Consider the following 17,500-nt stretch of genomic DNA (forward strand, 5'->3'; position numbering starts at 1 on the left):
GCAAAAACTGAGCATCCTCTCCACAGCCTATCATCAGTCGTGCTACTGGCAGATGTGGCAAGAGTTTCCATGACAAGTGCATTTTATTTTTCAGTTAACTGTCACTTGATTCTATTGAATATTTAAGTATTATACTCTTGATAAGAGTAGATATGATGGCATGATTTGAGTAAAAACTCAAGCCACTTGTTGATTTGACATGGATGCTCTGCCAAAATAGATATTGCACATTGTTTTTAAGTGAATATGAAAAGATATTTAGTCATAAATTTGTTAAACACATGCTCCTTTACTTTGTTAGATAAGCATGTAAGGGATAATTATTTTAAAATGTTAGATATTTCACACAAAATAATTGTTAAAGTTTGCCTATGCTACATTGTAATATCATTTTTCATAACTTATTAACAAGCATTATCTTTTACTGATATAGGTTTCCTCTATATTGTTCTAGTTACGATACAGACCAGTGAAGAATTCCTTCATTCATTAGATTGTTGACTAATGTGATATATAAAATAACATCAGCTAATGGTGGTACAAGAATGGGCAGAGTTAAATATTTCTCCTCAGTCTGTGACTCCTGTGACTTTTTTAGGGGAAGCTTGAGAAGTATTCATGTTCTTGAGGAGTAGCTATATATCTCCAGTGAATTATTTACATTACTTTCAAACATTCTGTTAGAAAGATTTAATAATTATTTAAGTTCTGTTCTCTGTTCTTTTATATTAATAGTTAGTTAAGTGTTGCAATTAAATTTTCTCTTTTCTTTAATTGTTAAGCTAGATCTTCGTATTAGTCATCATACCAACTCTTAAACTTGAGTACTCTCTATTCAGTCTCCTTAATAAGTAGTAAGGTCATAAGAGATGCTCAGAATTCTGTTACTGAAGAAAACTGAAATTTTGGCCCAGACAAAGTGATTTTTAAAGTCATCTATATAAAGTACACACACACACACACACACACACACACACACACACACACACACACACACACACACACACACACACACACACACACAACACACACACACACACACACACACACACACACACACACACACACACACACACACACACACACACACACACACACACACACACATACATCAGATATCTTGTGAACTTAATGTATATAGAAAGGGGAAATGTAGAAACTTTATGACTCCCCTGATTTCCAAAAGGGACAATCATCAGGTAAGATACATTGAAATAATATCTCTGTAAACCATAGAGGATTATAACCTAGAATACATGTCAAAAAATGAATAGCAGTATTGTCAAATAAAGAATCTTTCGCATTTCTAATCTGTAGAATATTTTCAAGGTTAATCCTTAGATTTGCATTGTAAACTTAAGAGTTAAAGAACAATGGCAGAGAATGTGTTGCTAAAATATTTACAGAAGTTGAATAATCAAAAAATATATATATATATATTGCATTTAGGGATAATTTGAAAATGTATTATAGCTGAAATAAAAAATAGACTTTGAATTGCTTCACTGTGATTAAGACTGGAATATATAAGTGAACTAATTCTTGAAAAAAAGACATTTCAGATTTAATTTTTAAATGACTGTTCTTTTGAATTATTTTTGGTTGTGAATTACTGTCAGTGGGAGAGGTGAACATTTTTTAAATTTCAGTGTTAATGAACAAGGAATTTTCTAAATCCTGCTTCAAATCTAGGCCATTGTGTTTCAGTTTTCAGCTGTAAGTTTTAAAGTAGTAGGATTCATTAACAGATATGTTTGACTACAAGATATTAATTGCAAGGTAATAAATAGCTATCTCTTTTGAGCTAGAGTTCAGTTTGTTTTAATTTTAAGAAATTTTATACATTTTTGATAAAGAAAGTTCAAAATTTAAATGGAGATTATTCTTACATCTTTTTTTTTTTAATTTATCCCAGTATCTCCCCATGCCCACCATTTAAGCTGCCCTGTCATTTATAGTATACTAAACCAATTTCTGAAACAGTTTAATAGCACTTTTATGAATGGGGAAGGACCTTTCATAAGGCTTGACAAAATGAAGGGAATGTAAAGAATCTGCATAATGAATACATCCAAAATAATATTTCTGTAATAATATTTTCATACTCAAATCTAAAATGATCCTCAGGCATGCATGAAAACAGACTGAACATGCAAACATTTTAAAATATATTTCTTACTGCAGTGCTGTTGTATCTTTTCCCACAAGATTCTTTGCAGATATGACTTTTTATCCTAGTGCATATCAAATATTGATGGAAAAGTCTCATATTATCAGAATTTACATATTTTCTAGGCACCCTTCTGTATGTTTGTCAGATATATTTGTTCCCCATGTTACTACCATTTGTTGTAACTTATTACATTTTGGCATTTACAAAGTTGTATGTGAAATGAAAATCATTACAATAAGTACAAATTTTTCTTTGTACTACCTAGCACTATATAGGATCCCTGTGTTCCCTGCTGCGAACCTTAAGTGGTTGTCTGTTGTGAAGTTTGTAATCTCAAGAAAATCTTTATTTTAGTGTTACCATTCTCATAAATTGTTTTTGCACATTACAAAGTATGGGATGCTATTTCATTAGTTTAAGTGTGTAATTGTTTTAGTTCTTTATACATTTCATACATTAATCATAAGACATATGTACTGAATAGATATATTGTGTATGTATATGCTTATTTGTATATCTGTATACATTCACAGTATAATTATAGATTGAGATATAAGCAGACACATATGAACAACCATGCCACTGACAAATAATCCTACACACACACACACACACACACACACACCACAAACACACACACACACTCACACTCATACTCACACTCACACTCACACTCACTCACATTCTCTCTCTGTCTCTTTCTCTCTCTTTGTCTCTGTCTCTGTCTCTCTCTCTCTCCTTTTTCATATCACTGAAACTGCTACTTGCTTGTTTGGTCTCACACAAGTGATATTCACTTTGATTTCATTTATGGTGTGACAGTAATGAAACTCATTCCATCTTTTCCTTTGTGGGATTTAACACCAAACCTCTTGCATTTTTAACAATATTGATGGTGTAACATAAATGATTATTGTGTCTTTAGAGTGTGTTTCAACTTATTTTTTACAAACCTGAATTTTGAGCTTTATGATGAATATATAATTATTAGAGTATAAGTGTGGGCTTATATTCTATTGTCTTTTGCTGATGTTAAATCATTCTTTCAATAATGTATTCAATTAGTTCTGTTGATTTTGTACATATATATATATATATATATATATATATATATATATATATATATATATATATATATATACATATATATATACACACATACATATACATATACATATACATACATATATACATACATACATACATACCTATACATATCATACACACACACACACACACACACACACACACACACACACATACATACATACATACATACATACATACATACATATATATATATATATATATATATAATAATATATATATGTATATATGTATATATATGTATATATATGTATATATATGCATATATATGTATATATATGTATATATATGCATATATATGTATATATATGTATATATATGTATATAATATGTATATATATATATATATATATATATATATATATATATGTATTCATATATATGTATATATATGTATGTATACATAGGTATATATATATGTATACATAGGTATATATATGCATATGTATATAAGTATGATATATATATATGTATATATATACAAATATATGTGTATATGAATATATTGTATATATATGTACACATATACATAAATATGTTATATTGAATATATGTATATATATGTATAAATATCTATACATATACATATGTTATATATATATATATATATATATATATGTTGATATATGTATGATATCATACATGTTTGTGTGTTGTGTTATATATATATATATATATATATTATATATATATATATAATATATATGTATATATATATTATATATATATATATATATATATATATTTATATATATATAAACATATATATAATCTGTACTGTTTTGATAGAAAACAGTGGGTTATTGTTATGAATAAGCACAATGTGAAATATCACTGCTGCTGCATAATGAAAGTATGTGCAACCTATATGCCTTTCTAGATATCCCTTAGATTTGTGGACAAATCTATTTTCTGTTAATTTTATTTATAAAATTTAATGATTATGCCTTAATCACAAGCCCAAAATTGATAAGATATTCACTTCCCATTCTGTATCTGAGAAGCTATCCTTATACTGCAAGATATTTCTTTCATCCAGTAAAATATTTCAGCCAATATTTTTTACTGTAGATCCATGCTGCTAACTTTATTATTAATATTCATTCAGAGCTATATAAACTTTTGGTCTTCTAGATATTCATACTTGAACATTAGTTATCAAAAAATACTGCTCCATTATGCAATGTATACTTGCTCTTTCTAGCCAATGCTTCATTGTATGTTAATGCACCATAGCTGCTTCATGGTCTATTCATTTCCCTTTTATATTCCTTATGTATGTGCTCTGACTTGACTCATATTGATGCTGTGTTTCTCTCTATTGTCAGATAACTATAGTTTTTGTATTGCAGTTTCTTTTGTGAATTATATAATGTGGGTTTTAAATACTCCAGAATTCTTGTATGTCCCAGCTACTGACATTATGTTAAGTGGATATTTTTTACCTGAACTGCTGTATATTTATTCTATCACTACTACTTGGTCCAGAGACTACATGGGAGTTATGAACATAATAAAGATAATGGATACTATTAATATTACTTATAGTAATAACAATAATATTAATATTATTATTAATAATAATAATGATAGTGAAAAACTGTTGCAGAGATGTTTGACGCAAGTAAGCCTGTTTGATGAAGGTGAAATTTTGCTCTTGTTTTTGTATAGAGATTGGTGATAGAGAATATATATATGACTAATAAAACATACAGAAAGCAATGTCATACTTTCACTTTCCTACTGATTTTTCTTTTCCTCTATTTTTAACAAGCAGGTAACTACAGTAAAATACACACAATAATTTTCTTTTACATTTTTTTTTTTACAGGCAGCTAACCTAAGTAAAATTCACACTATTTTCTTTTCTTTTCTTTTTACAGACAGGTAACCAAAGTAAAACTCACATGACATTATTTTTTTTTTCAAATTTATTTAAGAAATATAACTGCATTAACACTGGGGAATATACACCCACAAGTAACTTCACCAATAAGAAAACCTTTATGTAAATGATACCTTCTTTTTGTTGGTGTTCCTCACTTTATTTTATAAGTTATCCAAGAAAATTAATCCTAAAGCTTTTTTTTAACCTTTTTCCTTTGTATATTTGGAAGTTACAGTATGCTACACATACATGCTAGAAAAACGTGTTAATAGAGAGATCTGACAAAATATTTCTTCCATCCACACATGTCTATTTATGTACACTAATAAAAATTACTCCTTCACAGTAAGCAGATGTTTGTGTACCATTTCTTCCTTGTTGATGAGATGTGTAGTCTTATTGACAAGTGCCATGAGGTGGTGTAATGAGTCAGCCCAACTGTTGAGCAGCTGTGAATGTTCAGGAGTTGTGCCAAAGTTGACAATGCCTTCCAGTCGATCCATGCGGGCTGTGACAGTGCCAGAGACCACCAACTGACACAGAAACTCCTCACTTTCCTAAAATAAAATAAAAAATAAAAAATAAAATAAAAGTAATAATGTTAAGTAATGTCAGTGTTAATCACTACAATCCAGTTAAGTCATCACTTTATGAAAAAATTTGGCTTGAGGGGTAGGTGATGTGAACAGGGTATCATGGAAAAATCAGGCTAAGGGTCTGGGAGACATGAACTTGTCATTGTGACCATTTTGGCTGAAGGCCAGGGTGACAGGAAGGACTCACCATGCTCTTGGAGGATGATTAGACTCATTGGCATTTATAAAGTGGCTTTGACATTATTTATATCGATATACAAGTGTGGAATGTAAGATTGTGAGCTATGACCAGAAGAGTGCCAGTTCCAGGAGGACGATATTTCCATGATCAGGATTCTATATCTGGCTGCCATGACTGGCAACACAGGTTGTATTATAGAATATTGAATATTATGAGGAAGAAGAAGAAGAAGAAAAAAAAACAATAAATAAAATGTTATTTATTGTTGTTATTATTGCACTGAGCTATGGGCTACCTAGACTGATGATATGGAATCTGTAAATCAAATGACAAATATAGACACTGAAAAATGGCAAAAAAACTAAAAAGGCTTATGCAGAAAAAGAGAAAACACTACAAAGGGGAGGCATGGAGTCTTGTAACCACACATGAGTGTTCGTGTGCGCCTGGCCTGCAAGCCGCACACATCAGGGTGGCAGTTCAAGTAAGTCTAATACTTGCATTTTGGGCCACATGATGGCAGTGAAGCATCAAGATCCAGGGGTTAATGATAACAAAGATGAATACCAGAAAAAAAGTTAAATTACAAACAAAATGATATGAAGCGAAATCCTTAGAACCTGTTATATTTAATCTTACCAATGAAGCACATCACTTGGAAGAAGAAAAAGAAAAAGAAAAAGAAAAAGGAAAGGAAAGGAAAGGAAAGGAAAGGAAAGGAAAGGAAAGGAAGGGAAAGGGAAAGGAAAGGAAAGGAAAGGAAAAAAGAAAAGAAAAGAAAAAAGAAAAGAAAAGAAAAGAAAAGAAAAGAAAAGAAAAGAAAAGAAAAGAAAAGAAAAGAAAAGAAAAGAAAAGAAAAGAAAAGAAAAGAAAAGAAAAGAAAAGGAAAAAGAAAAAAAAAAAAAAAAAAAAAAAAACATACCTAAATATATAGACACAGACAGAGGTACAGGCACTAACAGACAAACACACACAAAAACATATTTGTTCTTTGTTCTCTTTCAGTTTCACTTCTCTTTATTTTGTATTAACCCCTTGGATCCAGGCGACGTGACCATCACGACACGAAAAAATGCTATCAATGGATGAGTGTAAAATAATGCCCATGGGCTGTGACTGGAAGAGCGCTGGCTCCATGGAGGATGCCATTTCCATGCTCAGCATCATATTCCTGGCACTGTGACCAGTGACACAAGTTGTAGTACAGAAAATTGAAGATTGTGAAAAAAAAAATGCAAATAACAAAAAGTTACATAGTTTTATTTTTCTTGAACTGAGTTGTAGAACTACCTAGAGAGATGATATGAAGTCTGTGCAAAGAAAACAGTATTACCATCTGGATAATGCAAAATCAAATGGCAAATATGGACATCGGAAAATGGCCAAAAAGCTAAAAATGCTTATGGGTAAATAAATGAAATAACTTTGCAAATAGGAGGCATAGAGTCTTGTAACCACACGCATGTGTTTGTGTGTGTGCCCAGCCCACAAGCTGCCACCCAGGAGAGCAGTTGCTCATGTTAAGCCTAATGCCCAGATTTTTGTTCATGTGATTGCCATGATGCAACTGAATCCAATGAGTTAATACATAAGTGAATAAATTGAAGATTTATTGACTAATAGTATAACTAACTTCAATCAATCTACAGCATTTGCTAACCTTGACAGAGAGGTCCAGAAGCTCAGCCATTCTCTTCAGGTGAATCCTTGTGTAATACTTAGCCATCATGCGAATATTCTGCAAGAATGCATTAATCAGTACAATCTCTGAAAATTTTACTGGTGTGGAACATTTAACCTTTTACTTTAGGCACATAACAAAATTAATTTACTGTATAATCTGGTTAATAGAACAATTATATGATCTATAACAAGTCCTAAACTATCTCTTAATGATTTTTACTGGCAATTCTCTGCAAGCAAGCTTGTCTTTCAACTAGTGAATAAAAAAGTTTCTATTTTCTGAATGTTTCTATTCTTGTATAAGAGAAGTCTAGAGAGATACTAACATGTTCTACCACACGGTTCTTGAGCTGTGTCCAGCGATTATCTCCCTCCTCGTTCTTTGGGAAAACTGTGTTGGCATTTGATCTGAGTTCTGCCTCATACACATCACAGAGACCAGACCATTTGATCAGCTCAGCTGTCACAAATAACTGAAGAAGATCTCTGGAATCAAGAAAGGTATTTAAAGGAATTTGCAACACAGAATAACAGATTTATAATCAACCATTTAGAACTCTGTTTAAATATAATCATACAGATACATTTAAGTTGAAAAAATCTCCTATCAAGTTTTCACACTCCATAATAATTTAGCTTCATAAAACTTTTCCATCTCCATTTGTTTTTCCACTTCCTCATCTAGTTTCCATATACCTGTAATCTACTTCCCTAAGCCACAGTATCTTCCTCTCTCTAATAGGACGACTAAGCATTAAGCATCCTCATTTCCATCTTACTTGTACTGAGGGATTTCCTCAAGTGTTTTGTCCTCCTTGATGCGGTGGAGGAGATCATTCTGTTCATTATCATATGGCGCAAGAATGATGAACAAAATAACATGCTTCAGTATCCTCTTCTTCTCTGTCTCATCCTCCTGGACACTCTTGGAGTCATAAATAGCACGGTAGTGACGGCAGATGCTCAGGAAGGAGCCCTCGTGACTGTCTAGTTCAATCATCAAACTGTCACAGGAAAGAAAATTAGTGAGACTTTTTCTTCTGATGCTTAAATCTTACTGAGGAACTTAGATAAACCTGTGGGCACAAAAGGCCAATCAAAGGACCTTTATATGGATAGAAAAATGAGCCTTTAACCCATGATCTATACATGCCAAGCCAAGATATGTACCACACAGTCAAGACACTTTGAGTGAAAAATAAGAAGTTGCATATGATTCTTAAAAATAAAAATAGAAATAGAAATAAAATGTAATTAATACATAATAAACACTACAAATTAACAAAACTTAAAATCCCTCACCCACCCCAATATAACCTTTACAGATTATAAAAAATAAATGGATAGAGATCAAACAAGAGTTACTTTTACAAAGATGTTTAAACATACAGTATTTCTATAAAATTGCTTGGAAATCACTGCATTACAAGGAGCTTGAAGAAGATCCAACAGCAGGCAATGACATTGTCAGTTGTTGCCTTTTTTTGCTTTTGAGGCATATCACAGTAGTGCCCTCAATTCAGTTATATTTCTGCACCTATAATTCCCAACATTGAACAGATGTTATATTCATGCTATAATTATGTGATTACCATGTATTTGTACTGGATTAATCATCCAAAGAAAATATTCTACCTATCAGAAATTATTACTTAAACTGCATTGCTAATAAGTTTTATTTGAAATGTATATAGAATCGTTTATTGTATAACATTTCATTAAAAATCAATATTAAAAACAGGCTTTCGTAGGTGTCATAACTATGAAGCACTTTTTCTCAATTTGGCTTTTTGCCTAGCATCTACACTTTTCCTCCTGTTTGATTTTTTTGCTGTTGTGTTGGATGGAACAGTATAATGCAATAAGTAAGATGCAGCCACCCTTAAAAAGAAAAAAAGAGAAAAAGTAACCATGTCTCCCAAAAATATAGACAAACTCTAAAATTGAACAGCGATGCAGTTTTCTTATTGGACTGAACTGGAAATTCTTCATTCACCCCCTCCAAAAAAATTACAACGTGTGGATAATGCAATGGGCTGATAAGAAAACAAGAAAACAAATAAATAAATAAATTGAAAAAAATCTCATACCCAATTCTAACCAATCAATCAATCATAAAAAAGGAGGGGAAATTAGTTATCTGATATCATTATCTTTTGAGGGTCAAAATAACTGAAGCAAAGAAAGGTAACATCTGGGAGAGCTCTTCATCTCTTATAATTCAATTTACTTTTATAAAAATAAAATTATCAGTAAAATCATAAGTTAAATCTATTTTTCTTATTAACACATAACAAACAAAACAATATTAATAAGAAAAAACAAAACAAAACAAATATACTTATATATAAATAAAATTAATTAATAAAATAAACAAACTGGTACAGGATACACTAATTTCTAGATGAAGACTCACTTATAGAACTTCAACTTGAGGTCATCCACTTTCTCATTGTCAAAGAATTTTGTGCTGATCTTCTTGGAAATGATTTGAGTGCGGACAAAATCTTTCTTCAAGAGACAGAGACGCATCTGTTCCAAAATCATCTCCACCTGTGAAATAAGATGTTGATGCATCATAAGTGCCAGTGAAACTATATTACTTAGTCAAATAAACTACCTTTATGTTTCTTTGTTTTTTTTTGGTTGAACTCTTAGCGAATAATATCTTTCTGTGTCAGAACTCTGATACTCCTACATCAAGTATTTTAGCTACTTATATCTAACTAATTCTATATTGGTCCATATGCCTCTGTGTGTGTGTGTGTGTGTGTGTGTGTGTGTGTGTGTGTGTGTGTGTGTGTGTGTGTGTGTGTGTGTGTGTGTGTGTGTGTGTGTGTGTGCGTGTGCGTGTGCGTGTGCGTGTGCGTGTGCGTGTGTGTAGTTTTTCTTTGTTTCTCCTTATTCATTGCAATGATCAGTCCAAACATAACCAATCATAATTCATGGTTTCGAAAAAACTGAAAGGAAGCAAAAATAACTCCCCAAGATCTAACCTTCTCTTTGCGTTCCATTGAACCAAATGTTTCCACCTGAAGCTCCTGAAGAATGGTCGCAGCTTCAGTGATGTCTCCCTCGGCCTCCTTCATCATGGCTAGCTTGTGGGTGAGTCGTGCACGCTCCACCTCCACATAAATCTTTCCTGCTGTCACGGTCCTGTTAAAAGAAACAGTCTAGGTAATTCCACAGTAACCTTAGTGATACTAAATCCATGGATAATAATCTCTTCTTTTTTTGTTTTACTACCTTACTGTAAAAAGAAAAACATTTTCATTGCATTTAATCGTACCAAAGGGATATTGGCAACAAAATGAAATATGAATAGAATTCTCTAGCTGAATAGATATTAATGAGATTAATAAAGCTCTACTAACACAATTAGTGATGCAAATTCATCAACCTAGCAATCTATCTATCATATAATATATAAATCAACATTTTCAAAAAAAAAAAAAAATCATCATCATCATTTTACTTAAATACTGATAATATTACTTAGCAATAAAGACAATGCAGTTAGTTTTGCTAAATAACTGCAAAAAGTCTTTACTAGTAAACCATGACACAAACAACATACCTTAGAGTGTCCATGAGCTTAAGCTTTGTTTCTTTGTCTGGTGTCTGATCAACGTATTCACAACATTTCTGCACCATCTTAGTCACTGCCATCTTGATCTGGGAGCGCTTCTTGGTGAGGGTGACAATGCTTTCATTCATCAGGTTCCAGTCTCCTGCACCAAAACAGATTTCCACTATTGCAACCAGGACTCTGCTTGTGGAATGTGCATCTGCTCCCTGGGAAAATAAACCATTAATATATTAGGAATATGTCAATGCAATTCCCACAACAGTGCTCACACCATATCTGTAACCCATAGGTAAGTCGGTTTCATTTAGTTGTTGTTGTTGTTGTTGGTTATCAATCAACATTTTTAAATCTGAGAGTTCATCACCCTTTCTTCATACAATACATCAAAACCACTTAGAATTAATTATAATGCTTTCCTTTTGCACAGAGCTCTCTTAATCAAGCTTATCATAACCTTATTTTTTCATTGTGACCTACTAAACATAACATAAAATATGCAAATCTACTACAGTACTCTATTGATTTGTAAATGCTTGGCCCATTTAATGAATATTGGGGGAATGAGGGGAGGAGGAGGAGAAGAAAAACTATGTTATCAGGTGAGAGAGAGAGAGAGAGAGAGAGAGAGAGAGAGAGAGAGAGAGAGAGAGAGAGAGAGAGAGAGAGAGAGAGAGAGAGAGAAAAAAGAGAGAGAGAGAAAAAAGAGAGAGAGAGAGAGAGAGAGAAGAGAAAGAGAGAGAGAGATAAAAAGAGAGAGATAAGAGAGAGAGAGAGAGAGAGAGAGAAGAGAGAGAGAAGAGAGAGAGAGAGAGAGAGAGAAGAGAGAGAGAGAAAGAAAGAGAGAGGGAAAGAAAGAGAAAGAAAGAAAGAGAGAAAGAGAAAGAGAAAGAAAGAAAGAAAGAAAGAAAGAGAAAGTAAGAGAGAGAGATTTGCCTTACTTAAGTTTTCAATCTCAAAACTCTATGAAAAATGTCCATCACTGATTCTTAGCTAGTCCAATATACTGAGACCACTTTTTTGTTAATATCAAACCTGTTCTCAACAAAGCAAAACAATCCAATAACATTTTTCTAAACGAACCGTTCTGGTCTGCTTCTCCAGCACCATGAGACTCTCCACTGCCTCCTGCACGCGCCCCTCTTTGGCCAGCTGGTGTGCAGCAGGGATCTTCTCGTCACAGGTTGTCGAGTAGTCCACCTCCATTTTCACGACCCGGCCCCCATCTGTAATCACACTCGGGAGGGCACTGTCGTCAGCCTTCTTCTCCGTTGACTTCTTTTCTGTCACCTTCTTTTCAGAGGACTTCTTCTCTGACGTGTTCTTCTCTGCAGATGACATGGCTGTGTCTGAAATATGAAATACAAAACAATTTAAGGGCTGGTCACATTAATCTATTCTGTCCAGGGATCCCTTTACAGAAGTGGATGCTTCCCTTGCTGTAAACGGATCCGAGATGAAAATCCCGCCTTCAGCACAGAATTGCTCTGTTGGTATTTCATCCCTGCCTAGAGCTGAAATATATTACTGAAACAAAAACTATAATGTAATTACTGGTAAACTCATTACTTAGAATCTGTCAAAAATGATTATATATCATGATAACAAACTTAATTATTAGACACAAAGATATTTTGCCTCAAACAACGATATCTCATTAAATGTTTATAGATAATTCGGATAAACGTTCATTTGACTAACGAACATAAACATCAACCCACTCCAATATGCCAAAAGCAAGGAGCTCTCTTCGGAAGTTATTTACGCCTTGTTGGATAAAGTGAGAGTCAAAGAGCCGTTGTGGAACACCAGTCATAAGGAAAATAAAAGCAGGAATGTGAAAAGAGCATTAATGGATGAAATAAGCAATGAACAACTGAGCTACACAGATCAACTCTCCACAAATATGCATATTTCACTTTTACTGATCCGTTATTTTTACAGCACAGTCCTAATCTAAAATATAGGTAAATCTTAAATATAGGTAAAATCTTATTTTAGTAATGGTATGCAGCAGTAAGCCATATCATATTAGTGTCCAAAGAGACACAGAATATAGTGTGACCAATCCCTCTCTGTAGCTGACCAGACTCTGGCAATCCTATCTGGGGATTCTAGGACAGAACAGACTAGAGTGACCTTCGCTTTAGCTAATTTGAATCCATTTCAAAAGCAAAAGTGAAATTAACAGCATCATATTATTAAAAATAAAAAAATTTAAAGAAATATTCATATACATACATAAATTACATATATGTATATCTATCTATCTATCTATCTATATATATGTATGTATGTATATTTATGTATGTATGTATATTTATGTATGTATGTATGTATGTATGTATGTATGTATATTTATGTATGTATGTATGTATGTATGTATGTATATGTATATATATATGTATATATATATATATATATATATATATATATATATATATATATATATATATATACATAAATATACATACATACATACATACATAAATATACATACATACATACATACGTAAATATACATACATACATACATATGTATATGTATACATACATACATACATATGTATATATATATGTATATATATATGTATATGTATGTATATGTATATATGTATGTATATGTATATATATATATATATATATATATATATATATATATATATATTTATTCCCTGATGGCTTTAAGTAATATATATATATATATATATATATATATATATATATATATATATATATATATATAGTTTCAGATTGGAAACTATCTCATAAGCAACATTATTCTGTCAGATTGTCAATTGAGATTTACAAGGAATAAATCAACAGAAATGGCTGTATTGTCTTTTACAAAGCATTATCTCATGGGGTACCTCAAGGGTCACTGTTATGACCTCTTCTTTTTCTGATCTACATCAATGATTTTGTGAAAACATCCTCGTATCTGAAATTCATCTTATATACTGATGACAGTAACCTCTATGCTCCAGGTAATGATTTTAATCAATTTATTTGTAACACCAAATAGAGAGCTTAATACTATCAGTAATTGGATTTCTTCAAACAAACTGACAATAAACATTGTTAAACCCCATTATGTTATAGTTAACCCATTGCCGACGGGTGGCATGTACGCACATGCCATGGCATGGCGGGACCATCTGCCGGGGGCACGTACGCACATGCCATTATTTTTCTGCCAGTGAAAGTGTGATTAAGTCGGTTTTAACACTTTCTCATTTTTACCATGAAAAAAAAAAAAAAAAAAAAAAAAAAAAAAAAAAAAAAAAAAAAAAAAAAAAAAGCAACAAACCGACGATTTCAACTCCATGATGCCGCACACTGCTTATTTTATTCGGACTATAGACCAAATAATGATCAATTATGGAGTCTATATAACAACAAAAATACCCTTCAGTCTTGATTTATCAGGAAGTTTGGCAAGTAGAGACTTCAAAAAATAATGAACACTGAAAATACAACATATCTTCGTAGTATTATGAAGAAACGGCATGGGATGCTGGTATTTGGCATGAGTGGTCGTGCATGCTAGGGCGATGATATAAGCCCCCGGCAGCGGGGCCTGGGCCACTACGAATACCACCCGTCGGAAAAGGGTTAATAGTAAAAAGAAATTTCCCCCTATACTTTTGCCATTAATGTTAGAACGTAAGGAAAACCATAACTTAGAACGAGCAATATTCGTCAAGAAATCAATAAACAGTGTGGTATCTTGTACCATAAACATGATTTTCTCACTATGAATGCCCGCAAATGCATCTACTTTTCATTAATTTATCCATATCTAACATATTGCAACACCGTCTGGGGAACTGCCAATGAAACCACGTTAAAGCCCGTTATAACTGCCCAAAAACGAGTAATCCAAACAATTGCTGGATTATGCAAATATGACCATACCATTAGTGCATTTTCTACACTGAAACTATTGAAACTGAGATATATAAATACCTACTATTGTGCTCTCTTTATTTTAAATGTATTAATATTTACGAAAATAACTTATTCTGGTACAGACACGATTTAACCCATTGCCGACGGGTGGCATGTACGAACATGCCATGGCATGTCGGGATTACCTGCCGGGGGCACGTACGCACATGCCATAGAGTATGCATGGACATGCCATGAGTTTTTTTTTTTACAATCACGGCAAAAGATTATTTTTTTGCCAGTGAAAGTGTGATTAAGTCGGTTCTAACACTTTCTCATTTTTACCATGCAACAAACAAACAAAAATGCAACAAACCGACAATTTCAACTCCATGATGCCACACACTGCTTATTTTATTAGGACTATAGACCGAATAATGATCAACTATGGAGTCTATATAACAACAAAAATACCCCTCAGTCACGATTTATCAGGAAGTTTGGCAAGTAGAGACTGTAAAAAATAATGAAAATTGAAAATACAACATATCTTCGTAGTATTACGAAGAAACGGCATGGGATGCTGGTATTTGGCATGAGTGGTCGCGCATGCTCGGGCAACGATATAAGCCCCCGGCAGTGAGGCCCCGGCCTCTATGAATGCTACCTGTCAATTATGGGTTAAGATATCTTCTGCGATCAAATTCATTATTGAAGTACCCAATGTAGGATTAAACAAATCAGACATGTATTTAATATCATGGGGTAAGTCTATGGATTAATCTGCCCTCACATCTCCACATTGCTCCACTACTAATGTCACTCAAAAAATTGTTGAAGACCCATCTATTACATATGTCAAGAGTGAATTCTGATGTTTAGGACAAATGTAAGAATCAATGTGTATAATTTTATATATATAGATAGATAACAGCATGTATTTATTCATCCGTATGAATGCTTACATATGTGTACAAATGTGTCTATGTAATACATTTATAAATATATGAGTATGTGTATATGCAAATATAAAATATATGCCCTGTAGTAATATATAAGCCTAGCCATGGGGCTATGAACCCCATGGTATTATATGCACCTAGCCAGGAGGCTATGCCCCTGGACCCCAGAAAATACAATCTATATATTCCCTAGCTAGGGGGATTTGCCCCTTGGACCCCCAGGGTAAAACCACATATCTTCATATTGCAAAACACCGAACTTTTCTTTGCCCCTGCCTATGGTCAGAATTTCTTGGTTTCTAATAATTTTTGGGGGGCATTTGGGACAATCTGATAGGCTCAAATATCAGGCTGAGATAGATACTATTGTCTATCTGTATATCCACTATATGCCTTTACAAATGACCCGGAATTGACGCAACACTTAAAATGAACCATTTGCTTAGTCTGAGACTTAGTCTCAGAGCGGTGCCATGCAGAGCCTCTTTTTGTCATTTCCCAGTAAATAAGAGGCTACTGCAGATTTACCTGTATTGTTTCATACAGCTCCATGTGTCACTCTCGTGGCTTTAAGAAAATACGATCTATACATTCCCTAGCCAGGGAGTTCTGCCCCCCTTGTCCCCCAGGTTAAAACCACATACCTTTATATAGTGAAACACGAAACGTTTCTTCGCTTCCGTCTATGGTCAGAACTGCTAGGTTTCTAATAACTTTTTTTTTGTATTTGGGGCTCAAATATCAGGCTATTATAAGTACTAATGTCTATTTGTTCTGTATATCCACTATACAGCTTTAAAATAACCCGGACTCAACGCAACACAAATAAAATAAAACATTTCTAACCGGTATTTCTCAACAAATGGCATTGCACAGCCTGTCAAATCTCCTAGTGGCAAAACTCGCATAAGGATGCTGAACAGAATAGATTAAATAATTACAAAAACACATAAAAGAAACATAATAAACTATAAGAATGCATTACATACATGAATTCTGATTATTACTGAATAATCTTTCCCACAAGCACGCAGCAATGCATGGACTACTTGACAGATTGCAGTGATGAGTTACGTGTCACATTTGTTTTGGTCCCTGCAAGGTAAACAGGGATGTGGATTTAGAAAAAGAAGGGTTGATCTTCTCTCTTCTTTGTCCTGTATCTCCCTTATCTTTAATTTGCGCACCTTTTGCTATAGATGAAAAATAGCTTAGTTTTCATTGAGGTAACTATTCCATACACTTTTTTTTGGAAAAATTTATGTGCTTGTCAACCAGGAGTACAGTAAAATAAGTGTATGGAGTGGTTACCTTGATGAAAACTAAGACCCTTTTCATCTATGGCAAAACGCGTGCAAATCGAAAATAAGGGAGACATAGGACAGACAAGAGTGAAGATCGCCCCTTCATTTTCTAAGTCCCTTCCATGTTTA

General features: G+C 33.0%; 1 protein-coding gene across 1 annotated transcript in view; it reads right to left on the reverse strand.

Annotated features, from left to right (window-relative positions):
- Positions 1–5,196: 5,196 nt before the first annotated feature.
- Positions 5,197–17,500, reverse strand: part of LOC119577922 (26S proteasome non-ATPase regulatory subunit 12-like) — a 14,335-nt gene continuing 2,031 nt past the window's right edge. Inside the window, exons 2-9 of the mRNA XM_037925596.1 lie at positions 12,298–12,563; positions 11,206–11,423; positions 10,625–10,784; positions 10,045–10,181; positions 8,408–8,632; positions 7,955–8,114; positions 7,606–7,683; positions 5,197–5,725 (exon numbers count right to left, since the gene is read on the reverse strand). Coding sequence (XP_037781524.1) covers positions 5,501–5,725; positions 7,606–7,683; positions 7,955–8,114; positions 8,408–8,632; positions 10,045–10,181; positions 10,625–10,784; positions 11,206–11,423; positions 12,298–12,555 — 1,461 coding nt within the window. The 5' untranslated portion in view covers positions 12,556–12,563 and the 3' untranslated portion in view covers positions 5,197–5,500. The remainder of the gene's footprint in view (positions 5,726–7,605; positions 7,684–7,954; positions 8,115–8,407; positions 8,633–10,044; positions 10,182–10,624; positions 10,785–11,205; positions 11,424–12,297; positions 12,564–17,500) is intronic.

This window comes from Penaeus monodon, chromosome 10 (assembly GCF_015228065.2).
Source record: "Penaeus monodon isolate SGIC_2016 chromosome 10, NSTDA_Pmon_1, whole genome shotgun sequence".
NCBI classification, from domain to species: domain Eukaryota; kingdom Metazoa; phylum Arthropoda; class Malacostraca; order Decapoda; family Penaeidae; genus Penaeus; species Penaeus monodon.